General features: G+C 42.2%; 1 protein-coding gene across 10 annotated transcripts in view; it reads left to right on the top strand.

Moving 5' to 3' along the window:
* The window catches only part of CNOT1 (CCR4-NOT transcription complex subunit 1), a 104,019-nt gene that overhangs the window by 15,626 nt on the left and 72,709 nt on the right, over positions 1–15,684 (top strand). For all 10 annotated transcript variants that reach the window (XM_090062148.1, XM_090062150.1, XM_090062144.1 and 7 more), the window contains exons 3-10: positions 1,862–1,969; positions 3,028–3,126; positions 5,259–5,327; positions 5,442–5,496; positions 5,996–6,199; positions 7,368–7,536; positions 11,906–12,032; positions 12,392–12,502. In XM_090062148.1, coding sequence (XP_089918274.1) covers positions 1,862–1,969; positions 3,028–3,126; positions 5,259–5,327; positions 5,442–5,496; positions 5,996–6,199; positions 7,368–7,536; positions 11,906–12,032; positions 12,392–12,502 — 942 coding nt within the window. The remainder of the gene's footprint in view (positions 1–1,861; positions 1,970–3,027; positions 3,127–5,258; positions 5,328–5,441; positions 5,497–5,995; positions 6,200–7,367; positions 7,537–11,905; positions 12,033–12,391; positions 12,503–15,684) is intronic.

Genomic DNA, 15,684 nt, shown 5'->3' with positions numbered 1-15,684 from the left:
GATAAAGAGACATCAGCCCCAAATACCTCACACAGAGTTTTGTGGATATGAAGGCATTAACTTGAAGTTCCCTGTAGTTGGAAGGGAAACTATTATGTAGGGGTTTCCTGTGACAGTGAGGCATTAGTGATATAGATTGGAGCAGGGTTTCTGGTTCCATGTCATGACGGTAGATGGATAATAATGATTAGGGACCCACCTAAATTGCAATTTTATGGAAATCCCAAAATCTGTGGTTGCCCACACAATCCACACAAAAGGGGAAAAAAAATTTAACCCCTCCCCTTGTTGGTAGGGCTCATAGCCCACCTAGAAGGGAAAGGTGTCCAGTAACCCCCCAAACTACCCCCTGCCCCCAGCCACTCCAGCAATGAGCGCTGAGGGGCAGGGCTCGAGGAAGCATAGCCAGCGGTCAATGGTGGCTGTCCCCCTACCCCCATCCTCTATGCTAGTCAGCTCTGAGGGGCACGGCTGCTGTGAAAATAGCTTGGCACCAGCTAGATGAATATTCTCAACCATTTTAGCCTCAAGGCAGCCCTCCATACATTTTTTTTTTTTTAAAATTTAGATTCTAACAGTCGTTCTCAAGTTGGATGCTGCTCAGTAGAAAAGTTAGGGAGGGCTGCTTTGAGGCTAAAAAGGTTAAGAACCACTGATCTATCTAATATGTTTTTGAGCTGAAACATTGATTGTACCCCAAAAGTAGAATGTGCACATGCAGCTTTCTGGGATTTTGAGGCATCTAGAGTTCCATATAGTGAAGCTCCTAATTCAGGGATTAGCAATAACATTTACTACTTTTTCTGAGACTTTGATGTAAAGACCATAGCAGAAATGGATAAGTAATAGGGCTGGAAGTGAGGAAAATGAGGCAGTTGCTGTATACCAGCCCAAGTGTGCTGCTAACATGGCATGTATAGGTTGGTGCCCTGAAGGGAGAATCATTACCAAGAAGTATACTGGCACAGCATGAATATTCCCATGTTGTGCTCTTGTACTGTGTGAAAGGCACATAAGAAATGGGATGGTGCAAGTCTGTTGTGCTGCAGGGCTTCTGGTTTGTGTTAGACTCCACATCATCTGATAAACAGCCCTCAGGCACGGCTCCCTCCTGTAGATGAGTTGAATTGTATTTTGTGTGTTGCACCTCCTTGAAGTGTAGCTCAATTTTGCCCTTTGGCTTTAGTTACTGTTCTCCTATAACTTGTAAAAGTGTTGCAGTTTTTGGAAAGAAATGGAGTGCTACAGAAGAGGTAAGTTGTAGAGTAAATATACGAGTTTTATGAAATCTGTGCTTTTAAGGATAGGAACTTGCAAGGTACTACAGAGTTTCACAGCTGGTGAGAAGAAGCACATAAGAGTGTCTGTTATTGTTTAAGCAGTTCATTTGAATTGGTTTATCAGGTAGGTTTTAGTGTGTTGGGGTTTTTTATTACCAATAAAATTGCTTACACAGTGTAGCAGGTTAGTGGCTTGTGAATAACTAAGTGCAGTATGATTTCAAGGGAGTACCTTTATTAGCTGCTCCCACAAAAAAAAAAAACACTCTTCCTAAATTGGCTTGATTTAATCTTAACCTGGGCAGAAGCACAAGCAAAAATAATACCTGGGAGCTGGGAGATGTGGTGTTTGCTTTCATTTAAATTCTCTTATTGTCTTTCCATTTGCAAATGTGGTTAACTCCTTACCTTGCAAGATTAGTTATTAGTCTAGAGTCCTCAGTTCCTCCTGTCTTTCTGTCTAGCATTTGTATTATGCAAACTAAAAAAAAAATGACTACAGCATCCAAACTACCTATCCAGGATCAGTGTCCATGACAACTCTTTTTAAAATTGCTGGATGTCTTGTCTTCGGTTTTCAGATTGTGAATCGACACGGTCCCGAGGCAGACAGGCATTTACTTCGCTGTCTATTCTCACATGTGGATTTCAGTGGCGATGGTAAAAGCAGTGGTAAAGATTTCCATCAGGTAAATGTTGCATTTGCTAGCTACACTCTTGATAGACTTATGGCAGAGCTGCAGTATTTGAGCTCAAAGGCAGGATAAATATAAGCCTTTCAGCAAATTTGTTGAAAACCTCAGTGTGTAGCTTTTCAATTGTATCCTTTTAGCTCAGGGGTTTTCAACTTTTTAAGAACTGTGTTCCTTCTGGTGGCAGTGGCTGGATGCGAAAGTAGGGGGAGCTTGCATGAGGTGGCAGTGACTGCATGAGGGCTCTGCGCTGCCTCTTCCTTCCCCTGTGTCTGGCCAGCCAGGCAGCACCTGTGCAGCCTGCAGAGGGACGCTGCTGCCTTTGCACCCCGACCCTAATCCTGGGAGGTGGCAGTGGCATGGGATGGCACATGGCGGTTCTTCATCCCCGTTCGCCCCTCCATGCGTACCCCCTAGGACTGTTCCAAGTACCCCCGATTGACAATTCCTGTTTTAGTTGATTCCATAGTGATAAGAGAAACTGAGAGCTGCTCTCTGGCTTTGAAATAACCATACTTCAGAAAACACATGCTGTGTATCTTTTTCTACCCTAAGCATTAATTTATTCCAAACCTTTCATGTTCTGTTGAAGTGGTAACAAGCCCCTAGTTCATTTCCAGACTACTTTGGCTTCTGGGGCATACTTGTTTTTGGGTTTTCCCTCATTTTTGTCCCTAAACTTTCTGGGGAAATCCTTGTTTAACTTGGCATACATAGCTTCTGTTCATTTCTGATTATGGTAACTATAGCAATATCTGCAAGTGCTTGAGGCAAGTCCAGTGAAGTACCAAACTTGGTGCTTCCAGTTTACCTTGCCAAATGACTTATGAGAAAGCTAAGAAAAGCAAATTCTAATGATATGAAAGTACTTGGATTTTGCCAGACAAAAATCATATCTGAAAGCAAAATACTAAATTCAGGTTCCACAAGGACACTAAAATATGTGACTGGGATTTTGTTAGTGTATGGAGAGAGAGAAGTAGGCAAGTAGTAACTCTGATTAAAGATTGTATGTCAAAGTAGTAGCTGTTTTTAAAGTTGTTTTACTATTTCAGACTCAGTTTCTGATCCAAGAGTGTGCATCCCTGATTACAAAGCCAAACTTTATCTCGACGCTGTCCTACGCCATTGACAATCCATTGCACTATCAAAAGGTTTGTATACCTTTTTAAAAAGGGCACTGTCACATGAATAAAATACGAGATCGGTTTCTTAACTGAACTGTATGTTTGCAGAGTTATGCTGAAAGAATTATTTTAATTGGAGTTTTTAGAGTGTTAGCACACCATTAAACTAAATATCTAGCACAAGCAATAGTTGTAAGGATTTTTGCTAGGGGTGGAAGCAGGAATTCGCCTCTAGGAAAACTGGCTATTTGTACCTTTTAGGAGTTGCCTGTTACTAGTCTTTTGTGAACTGGGTAAAGCTGTTTCTCGTGCTGGAGTGCTGACAATAGGTTCCAAGTTCATGCTGAGCGGGAGTGATGCTAATGTGCTCTTCCTGTGAAACCCCCACTGGACTTGTTTTCCGGTTTTTAACTGTTCCTTGTATTTTATTTTCTGGAATTTATTAGCATCAGTGCAAATTTGATTAAACCTTCTAAACCTGTTTTAAGACTATTACATTAGGCCAGGGATGTCAATATATGGCCTGTGGGCTGGACCCAGCCGTTGGAGGTTGGTCTTTTTGCCCATGGGGCTTTTCCACTGCCAGAGCTCCTGAATGCCCCTGTCTCTGGAACCCAGGGATATAATACATCTAACTCTCCCTCCCTTCCCACTGCCAGAATCAGAGGTTTTTAGTCACCTCTGGGGACTAAATTCCATGCAGAGGAAGGTGGAAGGAACAGGGGGAGAAAGTAGCAGTGGTGGCACTAATTCCTTGAGCTCTGGAGGCATGCTGTAACAGTGTTAAAGTTGTCTCTGTTTACTAAAGTCTTTATAAAACCAGAAGTTGTGTCTAAACTAGCTAATAATATTCCCTTATTTATGTGCTGAAATCAAATGCTGCTGCTTTCTCATTTGGAAGGTCAAAGTTTTGGCGGTCTGCTAGGCTATCACTTTGTCATATTCCAGCTATACTCTGATAGTGTCTAGACCAGTGGCTTTCAACCTTTTTGGACTTGAGCCACTGCTTCTTAACTTTTGTGTAGTATAGGTATTGATCAATTAACTGGCTAATTGTGCAATTACCTGGAGACCAGCTACACATGCAAGGTAGCTATCGCATAATAAAAAGCTCCAACCAACTATAAAGTTAGACCTCAAAAATTTGTACAAACTCTTATAGCTGATTGCTGTCAACCTTTAATTTTCTGACAGGGCTCTTGGCCACAGGGTCACACCTTATGCATCATGAAACCTCTGAGCCCTAGAATTGTGGCTGCTGTGATCCCCAAGGCTTGGGGGGAAGTGGGGGGGGTGAAATCCCAGTTCAGACAGGGCTCTTGGTCCTGGCTGCACGTGGCCTCTCTGCGGCTGGAACCCCCTCAGCGAAGGGGGCTCCCAGCCATGGGAGCCTGCTTCTTGCTGGTGTAGGGGTGCACAGGATAAGGCTGTCTCTGCACCGACCGGCAGTATGGCACAATTAGATGTATCGTGTGACTCCACAATTGCACCTCCTGCCATGCATATGTAGCATGGCAGGAGGCATGATTGTGTGGATCATGTATTGGATCCAGTTGCACCCTTATCTGTACATGCAGAGGGGGCCTTAATGGCATTAATTTCAAAAAACAAATTTTATATTACAGGGACATGCAGAGGGGCTGAGCATTGGGGGCATGGGGGATTGTTCAAGAAGGGACAAGTCTGAGCTTATCTGCTTATTTCTTTACACCTTGCTTATCTCCTTACAACTCATCACCCTTCAAAGGATTTGGCAGCACCCCAGGTTTCCCCAACACCCTGGTTGAGAATCACTGGTCTAAACTATTCTGGAGTGATTTACGTGTCTTGATTCAAATTAGATTTATCTATTAGTTTGGCTATACTCTAGTGATTTTTTTTTTTGAATAGTTACAAGACTTCAAACGAGATGCTTTTCTCATAATATTCAAAACTGAAGTAAAATTAGGCTGTTGGTACTACTATATTTTCTGACAGTAGCTCTAGAGAGATTTTTTGGTTTACATTTTAAACACAGTAGTCTTTTGTGACCTAACCTGTAGGACATAGTTCCCTCTCTTACTTAGTACTTTATTCCTTCAAATAAAACTTGAGCTGCATGACATATGAAGTGGATGCTCTGTGTATGCTGTTCTTATTCAATTAACTCTTTCTTGCAGAGTCTAAAGCCTTCACCCCATCTATTTGCCCAACTGAGTAAAGTTATCAAATTAAGTAAAGTTCAAGAGGTAAGTAAGCTTTTGTTTCCCAAACTATTTATTAAGTACTTATACAATGCACACCTGACTGAAACTGAATGCAGGATGAACTCCTACATTATTTTTTGTTTTTCGTATTCACAGGTGATTTTTGGTCTTGCTTTACTGAACTCTTTCAGCTCAGATCTCAGAGGTTTTGGTAAGTGAAGAGTTCATAAAATACTGCAGTTACATGCAGATCCCAAACTTTGAAGAACTGGTCGGTTAAATGCATGGAGGTCTGGATTACCTGAAGTTGCTACTGCAGTTGCAATCAGTGGAACCTCTTCAGCTGGAATCTCTTCTTATTCTTATTCCCCCAAAAAGTCCTCAGTCCCTGATCCTCCCACATGCTCATTTTAAAGCAAGTAGCTGTAAGCAAGGCATCTTTTATGAACTCAAATTTCAGTTTCCTTGATTATTTATTAGAACCTATGCCTGTTAAAGTCCTACTGCAAAATTCATTTAAATCCATTTATTTACTGTGTGGGGCTGTGAGGGACGGGTTACAAAGTGTTCTAATGTTAGACAACTGTTAAAGTTCTGTGGATAGTACCCCAAGTAACAAGTGATTGGTTAAGAACCAAACTAAATCTTAGTACTAATTTTTAATGGTCATGTCCAAGTTATAATATAACCTCTCTCCCTTTTTGTTAAAGCGGCTCAGTTTATCAAACAGAAACTTCCAGATCTTCTGCGCTCTTACATTGACGCAGACGTCAGTGGAAATCAAGAAGGTGGCTTCCAAGATATTGCAATAGAAGTCCTGCACCTTCTCCTCTCCCATCTCCTTTTTGGGCAGAAGGGAGCCTTTGGGGTTGGACAGGAACAGATTGACGCTTTCCTTAAAACATTACGTAGAGGTAAGTAAAATGTCATTCAGGCAGCCTGTAAAAAGGTTGACATCCATGTAAGCTGTCATGATATGCTACTAGTTCAGGTCATCTCAGTGGTAGCACTGAGTCTGCAAAATAGGATTCTACGTCAAACCAATTTTTTAGACCTCTAAATCAAATGTTCAAGTATTTTTTGGTTTGGCTCACAGCCACAGTAATGGAAAATAGTTGATGACCTAAGAATTCTAACAGCATTATTACCACCACCACCCTGGAGATTCCTTTTAAGAAAGAGCTATTCATTATGGATAGCCAGACATGCTTTTAAATCTATAGGTGGCAACAAAAGTTTCATAGTTAGTAGGTAGTAGTTAGTTAACTTACTGCATATTTTCCAGTATTGGTAGTCTTACACAGATCCACAGTAATTGCTTTTTCCTTAGAGCTGGGAATTTTTCACAGACCTATGGGTAAATTGAAACTAAGTAGGTGATGTGCTGTATTGTAAATATTAGTTTTAATAAAGGCTTAGGGAGGCCCCTTTCAGTTCTGTTTTACTGTTTTGCAATGCTGAGAAATAAATGCTAAACTAATTCAGGGGAACTTTTACAAGCACGTCTAGCATCCCTGCTGAGTATGAGGCTGCTTTTTCATTGACGTTGTGGTGGAGGTTACCTCTATGTGAAGCTGTCAGTTGAAAACACAGAATGTGAACTGATGCTATTTTGAATGTTCCATAAACATTTGTAATAAGATGTTTCTGCACTTTTAAATTGACTTGTTTGATCTCTTTCACCCCTCACGCCTCCTTAGTTCTAAAAAGAACTAAGGAAATGGTATAGAACCTTTAAATGTTGGAGGCTTCAAGTAAGAGAGAAAGTTGGGGGAAGGGGGGAACCCAGTTCATGCCCCGTTTACTCTGTTTCGGTATCCATTATCTGCCACTGTGTGGACAAGATCGCCCTATGGTCTGACCCGGTAAACAGCAATTCTTATGTAAAGGCCCTAGAGATGCATATCTATATACTGGAGATGGGGAGAGGGGTCACTGCATCTGTTTGCCATTGGTGATAGACTTTGAAATACAAATGAACATAACATGCTTGTAAATAACTATTTTTTACTTCAGGTATTCTTATAGAATGTCTTGAGCATTGTAATGCATTTCCACATGTGCTTTTTCTCTCATTTTTAGATTTTCCCCAAGAGCGCTGTCCTGTGGTGCTTGCACCACTTCTATACCCTGAAAAACGGGACATTCTAATGGACAGGATCCTGCCTGATTCTGGAGGGATAGCCAAAACCATGATGGAGAGCTCTTTGGCAGACTTTATGCAAGAAGTAGGCTATGGCTTTTGTACAAGGTTTGTAAAGACTTTCTCTTACTACAGACGCACACAGAATTAAACATGGCTGGGAGCCATTTCATCTATTCCTTGACAAACTTAGAGAGCAGAAAGATTCCTAAGTACATTGGAGCTTTATCGCCAGTAGTAATGAGATCTCTTGATCCTCTTCTTGGTTTGTTTTCTAGTATGTTATCTTCTAGGGTTGCTGTTTGTTAGAAAATTGAATGAATTTCCTTCTGTTGAAAGTGAGAAAACATGCCAATTAGAGAGGTACCCATATCCTTTAGTTTACCATAAAAATCTCACCATACCATACATAGTTCCTTTGAATAGAAAATAGCTAGAATACATGTCAAAAATATTTCATTCTAGTTCCTTAAAAGAATTCTGTTTTTATGACAGATTTCTGGCAGCTTTCTCTAGAGAACACCAATTTAGGGAAGGGCAGGTGAGGATTGGTCTTGGGTTCTTGAATGCCAAGTAGGAAAACCTTTTTGTGTAGCATTGTGAAATGGTATAGTTAAGGGGTAGATTGTTAAAGTAATTTGTGGAATGTAGTCATACAACCAGTGCACTGACAGTAAAACTTAGTGTCTGCTAGGCTTTGTAGTGCTAGGTTTACTGTAAGGAGTCATTTTAACATTTGCCTGTAACTTCAAGTCACCTATTACCATATTTACCACATACAAGATGATCCCCTTCCCCAGTAATTAAATGGAAGATTTAATAAATGTATTATAGTTTTCCACATAAAAAATCTAATTATTGGAGGATCATCTTAAATTTGTCGTCCCCTGCTACTGCAGTCAGTAGGGGGGAGAAGTGATGAGGGGGGGCAATGAAGGGGCAAGCAGTGGGGTGGTAGAGGGCAGGCAGTTTGCCTCCTGCCATCCATCTTTTTTTTTCTCCCTCCCTCAACTTACCCCTTCTTGTGCCTGCTTCCTGCAGCTTCAGGCCTCTGCTTGCTCATCTGCAGCTTTGGGTCCCTGCTGTCCCTTTTCCCTCTTAATTTTGCTCAAGTGTCCGCATGCTCCCTCCCTGCTGCAGCCTGTGTGGTCATGGAGCATGGCTGTACCATAGCCCCATAGCTGAGGCATGGAGCTGACAGTAGTGTTGAGAGGCCAGGGTGGAGCACATGCTCCAGGTAGAAGCAAGGATGAGGCCTGCTGGTGCAGGGCAAAGGAATGGAGGATTGTGGCTGGGGTAGGGAGGTGGGGAGAAGCATCACGAGGGGGATATGGGGCAGCAGGGGCTTGAGGCTGTGGGGGAGGATTGGTGGAGGGTGCAGAAGTGCTGAGGGGGAAGAAAGCAGCTGAGGCACTGACGCTGGAGCAGCTACCTTTCCCCTCCTGCCTCTTACTTTATTTGTAAGACGAGGGGCTTTTTTCTCCTACATGTTAAATGAGAGGTGGGGGGGATATTATCTGTTAACTTAGTAAATACAGTAACTTGCATGCATCATCCTTATGGCATGTTTGGGTTTTGTATTTCTCTTATGTTCCCTATAGATCTTAATCGAAGTTGTTAAAATTGCAGCTCTGTTCATTTGCCTGTTGGATTTTAGGGGTTTTGGTGAACCCCACAGTAACACTTTGGGTACCTATTGGGGGTGTGTGAAATGGGCCATATTTGATTCGGATTTGGATTCTGCCTGAATTGGGGACAGTGATTCAAATCACTGTCCCCGATTCAGTTTGGTCGGATCCAAATCTGAAGACTCGATACTGATTTGGAGAATCAGCAATTTGGCTATAGACACGGCTTTAAATGTTTTTTCCTATATACCTTGAGATACCAGGGGCAACTCGTAAATTCTGCGATGCTGGGATGGGTGGAGGGTCCCACAGGAGCGCGGGGGGGCCCCCCCACGTGCTTGGTGGAGAACCTGGAAGTGGACCATAAGTACTTCCGGGTCTGCTGGGAGGCCACTTCGCAGAGCTGGAAGAGTGCGGTTGGCTGTGAGGGTACCCCGGGTGTCCCCCAAAACCTGGGAGGTACCAGTCATTGAGCTGGGAGGGCGCAGGGTGGTGGCCCTGCGTGCTCCTCATTGGACTGGAAGTGCTTCTGGTCCACTGTCGAGCATGCTGGGGAGCCCCCGCGCTCATGTGGGAAGCTCTGTCTGCCCCAGCATTGCAGCATTCACAAGCAGCCTGGTATCTCAAGGTATGTAGAAAAAACATTTAAAGCTGTGTCTATGTCCAAATCTCTCCAAATTGATGTAGAGGGTTTGGATTTGGAGGGTTCCAATTTGATTCAGAGATCTGATCCCAATTCAGCCACCAAATTGAGCTGAATCTCCACTGAATCGAATCGGGGACTGGCATTTTACACAGCCCTAATAGCTATATGGACTTTCTACAAGGTAATACAAAGGACATTGAAACTGTCTATATAATAAGGCTTCTAAGTTACTAATGTTGTACAGATAACCAGTTGGAGCGTTCGCCAGGAAAGTGAAAGGGGCAACTAAGATTGTATTCAAATATTCTTTTTGGATCATGTTTGGGTATACAATATAATAAATCGTGTCTTTCTTCTGCATACTTCTGCAATGTAGATGTAAATCAGCATCAGATCTTGTAACTGTAGTAATCAAGGATGGAAGATGGTATCAGTCTTTCATGTTAATTGGACAGAAGGTAGTGTTTCATACTGACAAAATCAGAAATGCATAACAAGCTTTCATAAGTAGTGGGGTTACTTCATGAGATACGGTAACTTATGGTATGCATCTCTGATTTAGTGGTCATAAAGTGCAAATCTACCCTGCCTTCCATCAGTACTGCTGTCAGAGCCTTGTAAGAGCACGTGCATAACTTCTGATTGCCACTACCAGTGATGTGCACACATGCTCATGTTAAAGACACACTTGAATCAGGCTCATGATAAATGTGTGATTAAGTGTTAAATCTTATAAAAAGCCAAGACAATAGAAGTGTTCTACAGTTCAAAATGTTAGCACTCTAGTGAACAATCTTTTCTTTTGAAGTGTTTGGAACTATAGATTGTATCCTTAAGTACAGTACTCAAAAGCAATATTACTTTTGATTTGGTGTAAGCTATAAAACACACCTTACCACTTATGCTATTTAGTTTTGTATTTCAGTTACTAAAAATGAATTTAGAAAAAAAACAACCCAGAGCTATTAAGAGGACAGTTAGAGCATATGTTAAAGTTGCTTTTTTGCTTATACTAATAATTCTCTCTCTTAGACCCCTGCCAGACATAGAGGTTTTAAAGGCATGATGGCATCTGATCCATAGTCCTCACAATCTAACTTCCTGCCATGCCACATGTATATAGCAGAAGTTGTGATTTTTGGGATCAGACATTAGATGCCATTAAACCTTATTGCTTGTGCAGGGGGAGCCTGGGATCATAATTCTGAGCTCCCCCTGCACAACCAAGTAGCAAGCCCCTTCAGGTGACAGAGCTTCCAGCCTTGGGGTCTTATGGCACACTCCCATGGCTGGGAGCCTGGATGAGTTAATGGGCTTCCAGGTGTGGGAGCATATGGTACATCCTGGATGGCTTGTAGCCCCTTCAGCTGATGGGGCTCCCCTGTGCCTGGGATCACAATAGCTGTGGGCTCCCAGCCAGGGGGTGCACTTGGCCATATATTCAGTTTAATGGTGTGATAAGAACCAACCACAAGGCTTTTGCATGCTTTTTGTGGAGTAACATAGTGTTTCATTCCTTGGTTTATGATGCCATTAACTCTATTAAGCTGTAGCCAGGTTCCAACTTAAGATGTGATTAAGTGGTTAATTACATCTTGAAGTGTAACATGGCAGGGACTTTAGTTCGTAACTTTATGCTGGTCTAATTAAGAACTTAAGAAATCTTAACTTCACATTGACAGCAAACTTTGCAGGGCAGGAAACTTGTTTTTCAAAGCTTAAAAAACAAACTTAATTTCCTTTCTTAACTCTGCCTGTAGTGCTAGCTTTTCTGGCATGAGGCATTTTAAAAGTTAACTGACAGAGCCTGGAATATCAGTTGATGGGTGTCATTGTAAGTGACGTTGGCCTAAAGAAAGAAAATATTGGCATATAGGGTGGCCTTGCACTGTTTTCCATAGAGCTTATAATCTTGGTTAGGAATTAACTGCAACCTTTGAGAGAAGATCCAGTGAAAGACATCACAAAAAACTTTTGCATCATACAGTCTCTGGACCATCACAGCTACAATATCTTACTCTACTACTACTTCTGAGTTGATAGCAGTTTTGTATTCCTGTACTGTGCACGATACTGGTTTTCAAACAGTTGTTTTTTTTCACTGTTTTGCTATATATCTGTGTAACTCTCCTTTTGTGTAATGCTGTCTGAAACTTACATGGATACTAAAGCCAGCATCTGTTTCTTCTGATTATATTTTTAGTGTTGAAGAATGTCGCAATATAATCATGCAGTTTGGTGTGCGGGAGGTCACAGCTTCTCAGGTTGCCAGAGTTTTGGGAATGATGGCCCGAACTCATTCAGGGTTGACAGATGGTATTCCATTACAAGTAAGTGAGCTGTTTAAATGCTGATGATACATTTTTATATATATTTGCATTTTAATGAGCTGAATATTCTACTGCCCCCCCCTGGAAAGAGTGCAGGGTGGAGATCCTGGAACTGATCCCTGGTTCTACCACAGAATTGCTGTTAAGGCAGTCATCCTGTGTCATGTTTTACACTTCATGTCTATTCTATGGATAGATCTTACCTTACTGAAGTAAATGCTCTGATTCTTGGATAAATGCTAGTATCAAAAATGCACATTTTGTTATTCTTGCTAGCTTGTTCAATTCCTCTTCCTTGAAATGCAAGAAGTTCCTAAACTTTTTTTACTAGTAATTGATCACATGCATTTAATTTACAGTCTATCTCAGCTCCTGGAAGTGGGATCTGGAGTGATGGAAAAGACAAAAGTGATGGAACACAAGCTCACACCTGGAATGTGGAGGTTTTAATAGATGTTCTTAAAGAGTTGGTAAGTTTATGAATATCTTACTTTTAGCATCATTTCTGAAAGGAAGCTTTTAATAATATGGTTACAAACCTCATGTTCAGAGCATACCTGCATTACAGTAATAGTGCACGGTGGTTGGTTTGTTTCTGGAGTGCAGAGTACCAGCACATCTAAACTGAAATGCATTTTTGTTTCATTTGAACAAAGTTGAGCACTACAGGAAACGAAAAAAGCTAAAAGTACAAGTGCCTAATCTTCAGGGCCTGTAGGAGGCTTAGTGAGCAAAGAATTTACAGAATCTGCATTTTGATTTTTGTTTTGAACATTTTCTTGGAGCTAATAATATAGTCTGCTTATGTAATTAGGCAATAGTGGTCAAGATTTAACAGGCAGTATGGTTTGTGATGCATATAGGATCACGTAGTCTAGATAATTTCATGCCAGTTTTCAAATATTGCAAAGAATATTCATAGATTGTAGAGTCAGAAGGGACCACAATGGATCATCGTGTCCAACCCCCTGCCACTGGCAAGAAAGAGGACCAAGGTGAGATGACCCCAGCCAGGTGACTGTCAAGCCTCCTCTTGAAGACTTCCAAGTTAGTTGATGGTGCCACCTCTCTTGGAAGCCCGTTCCAGATTCTGGCCACCCTTACTGTAAAACTTTTCTTCCTAATGTCTAACCTAAATCTGCTCTCCACTAGCGTGCATCTATTATTCCTAGTTACTCCCTGGGACGCTCTGGTAAATGGCGCATCCCTAATTCCCTGTTGTGCTCCCTTGATAAACTTTATAGGCGGCTACAAGGTCTTCCCTCGGACTTCTTTTGTGAAGGCTGAAGAGATCCAAATCTCTCAACCTCCCCATATAGGTTCTTTCATGGAGGCCACTAATTATGTGAGCACACCTCCTCTAAACCCTCTTCAGATTCTCTGTGTCCCTCTTGAAATGCGGCCCCCAAAACTGGACACAGTACTACAACTGCGGCCTAACTAGTGCTGCATAGAGCGGGAGCATCGCGTCCCTTGATCTGTTGGTCATGGATCTACTAATACATGACAAGGTGCAATTGCTTTGTTGATGGCCTCGTTACACTGCTGGCTCATGTTCGTCTTGGAGTCAACTATGACTCTAAGATCCCTCTCAGCTGCTGAGGAGGTCATCCCCCAACCTATAGGTCTCCTGGGGATTCCTCCTTTGTAGACGGAGTATCTTGCATTTATCTTTGTTGAATTACATCCTATTTCATTCTGCCCATTGATCCAACGTGTCCAGGTCGGCCTGTATCTGCTCCCTCCCCTCCGATGTGTTAACTTTGCCCCATAACTTGGTATCATCTGCAAACTTGGAGAGGGTGCTTTCCACACCCTTGTCCAAATTGCTAATGAAGATATTAAATAACACTGGTCCAAGGATTGAACCCTGTGGGACCCCACTGTCCACCTCCTTCCAGGATGAGAACAAACCTGTCCACCACCACTCTCTGGGTGTGGTCCCTAAGCCAGTTGGCCACCACCTGGCTGTGTAGGCATCCATTCCATAGCCAACTAGCACTTCCATATGAGAATAGGATGCAAAACTGTCGATAGGATGTGAAACTGTTTCATCTACTACCTCACATTTTACTACCTGGCAAATAGTAATTCTTGTAAGGAGTGCACCAGATACTCCATTCTTGCATACTGTATATTGGGTAATTAAATGTGCCACCCAGGTGTAGCAGATGCTGTATAAAACTGAATATTGAATTTATATATAATCGGGGACTAAGTAGGCTAGTTCAGTGTAAATAGCAACAGGGTTTATAAAAATAAGTAAATAGAAAGAAATGCGTAACCGTCCCATAATTATCAAATGGGATTCTGTTCTGCTTGACTTTAGGTCCAAGCCTTTGCTTATGTTCTTTTAACTAATTTGAGGAAACTGTTCGTTGTAAAATTCTTTGTGGCAAATGCCAGGCTCGGTAGAGAAGTTGTCACTTTGTGACATGCTAAAATTTCAAACAGCATGCTGACAGATCTCTAGGTGCTATTTTTCTTTTGTCCAGGAAGCAAATTTGAGTTCAAAGTTTTTTCAGTTTCTTCTCTTCCCTTGTTGTTTTCTAATCTATACACCTGCAGCTGAGTTTTTTTTCTTGCCCATCTCAGTGTGTCCAAGACTGGAAATAAAGATGGTGGCTGGTCATTTTTTTGAAAGAAATAAAATCCAAGTACAGAAGATCCTCACTGTTCACAGAGGTTATGTTCTGGAGATCCCTGCGAACGATGAAATCCGCAAATACTGAAAGGGCTCCCCTGCAGCACCTGGGGACTAACGCTTTTCCCCAGAGCACCACCGTGGCTGCCTCCATCAGTGGCGGCAAAGGTGCCACCGCCACCATCCCCATCCCTAGGGCTTCCCTGCAGTGCCTGGGGACTGACCAACAACACCACCCCTCCCCCCCCATCCCACCCCCTGCTCCTGAGCACTGCTGCCACCACCTCCCTCCACGTCCCTGGCCGCTCACTTCGCCCGGCTCTTCCCTCCCCTGTGAATATTTGAATGTGTGAATCTGGAGTTCGTGAATAACGAGGGTTTCCCGTAGTTCTTTCAGTCTAGTCACGCACTTTGAATAAAATTCTATATGTACATATAAAGGGCTTAGTCTGTCTTTGTGTGTCCCATCTGTCTGTCCGTAATGCTCTTGGAGAGCTCTGATTTGGTCGTCTCAGCAGCCAATTACAATGCTTACTGAAACAATTAATTGGGGTGCTCTGCACAGACAGACGGTCAGACACGGGGTGGGGGTGTTGCTTGGCCAAATGCAGTGGAGGTTGGTGGGGGATGCTTGAAACTTTCAAACTTGGTGGTGGAAGGGACAAAGCCCGGCCCCCCCCTCGCCCTCAAAGCCTTCTGTCATTCTTCATGGGCAATTCGCTAGTTAGCATATAAGTGTCTTAGTTCTCCAGAACTTAAAGCTTACAGGATGTTTCTTCCAGTTTTATTCATGATTAGAGAGTATGTTACAACTTATTTCATAGTTCCTTTTCTTATTAAGATGGTAGAAGTTCAGCCTTGTTATATATAGTCCACTCCTTTTTTTTTTTTTTTTTCCTTTGTTACAACCTTCTTTGAAATTAGTCTACATTAGTAAATGCTAGGAAAAGCAGTACCTTTTTTAATTGCATTTTTTTTTTCAAATTTGTTGCTGTCATGTCCACAAGT

The sequence above is a fragment of the Crocodylus siamensis genome, chromosome 9, assembly GCF_052110815.1.
Source record: "Crocodylus siamensis isolate JL-2025a chromosome 9, ASM5211081v1, whole genome shotgun sequence".
NCBI lineage: Eukaryota > Metazoa > Chordata > Crocodylia > Crocodylidae > Crocodylus > Crocodylus siamensis.
This window is presented reverse-complemented; position numbering and strand designations above follow the sequence as displayed.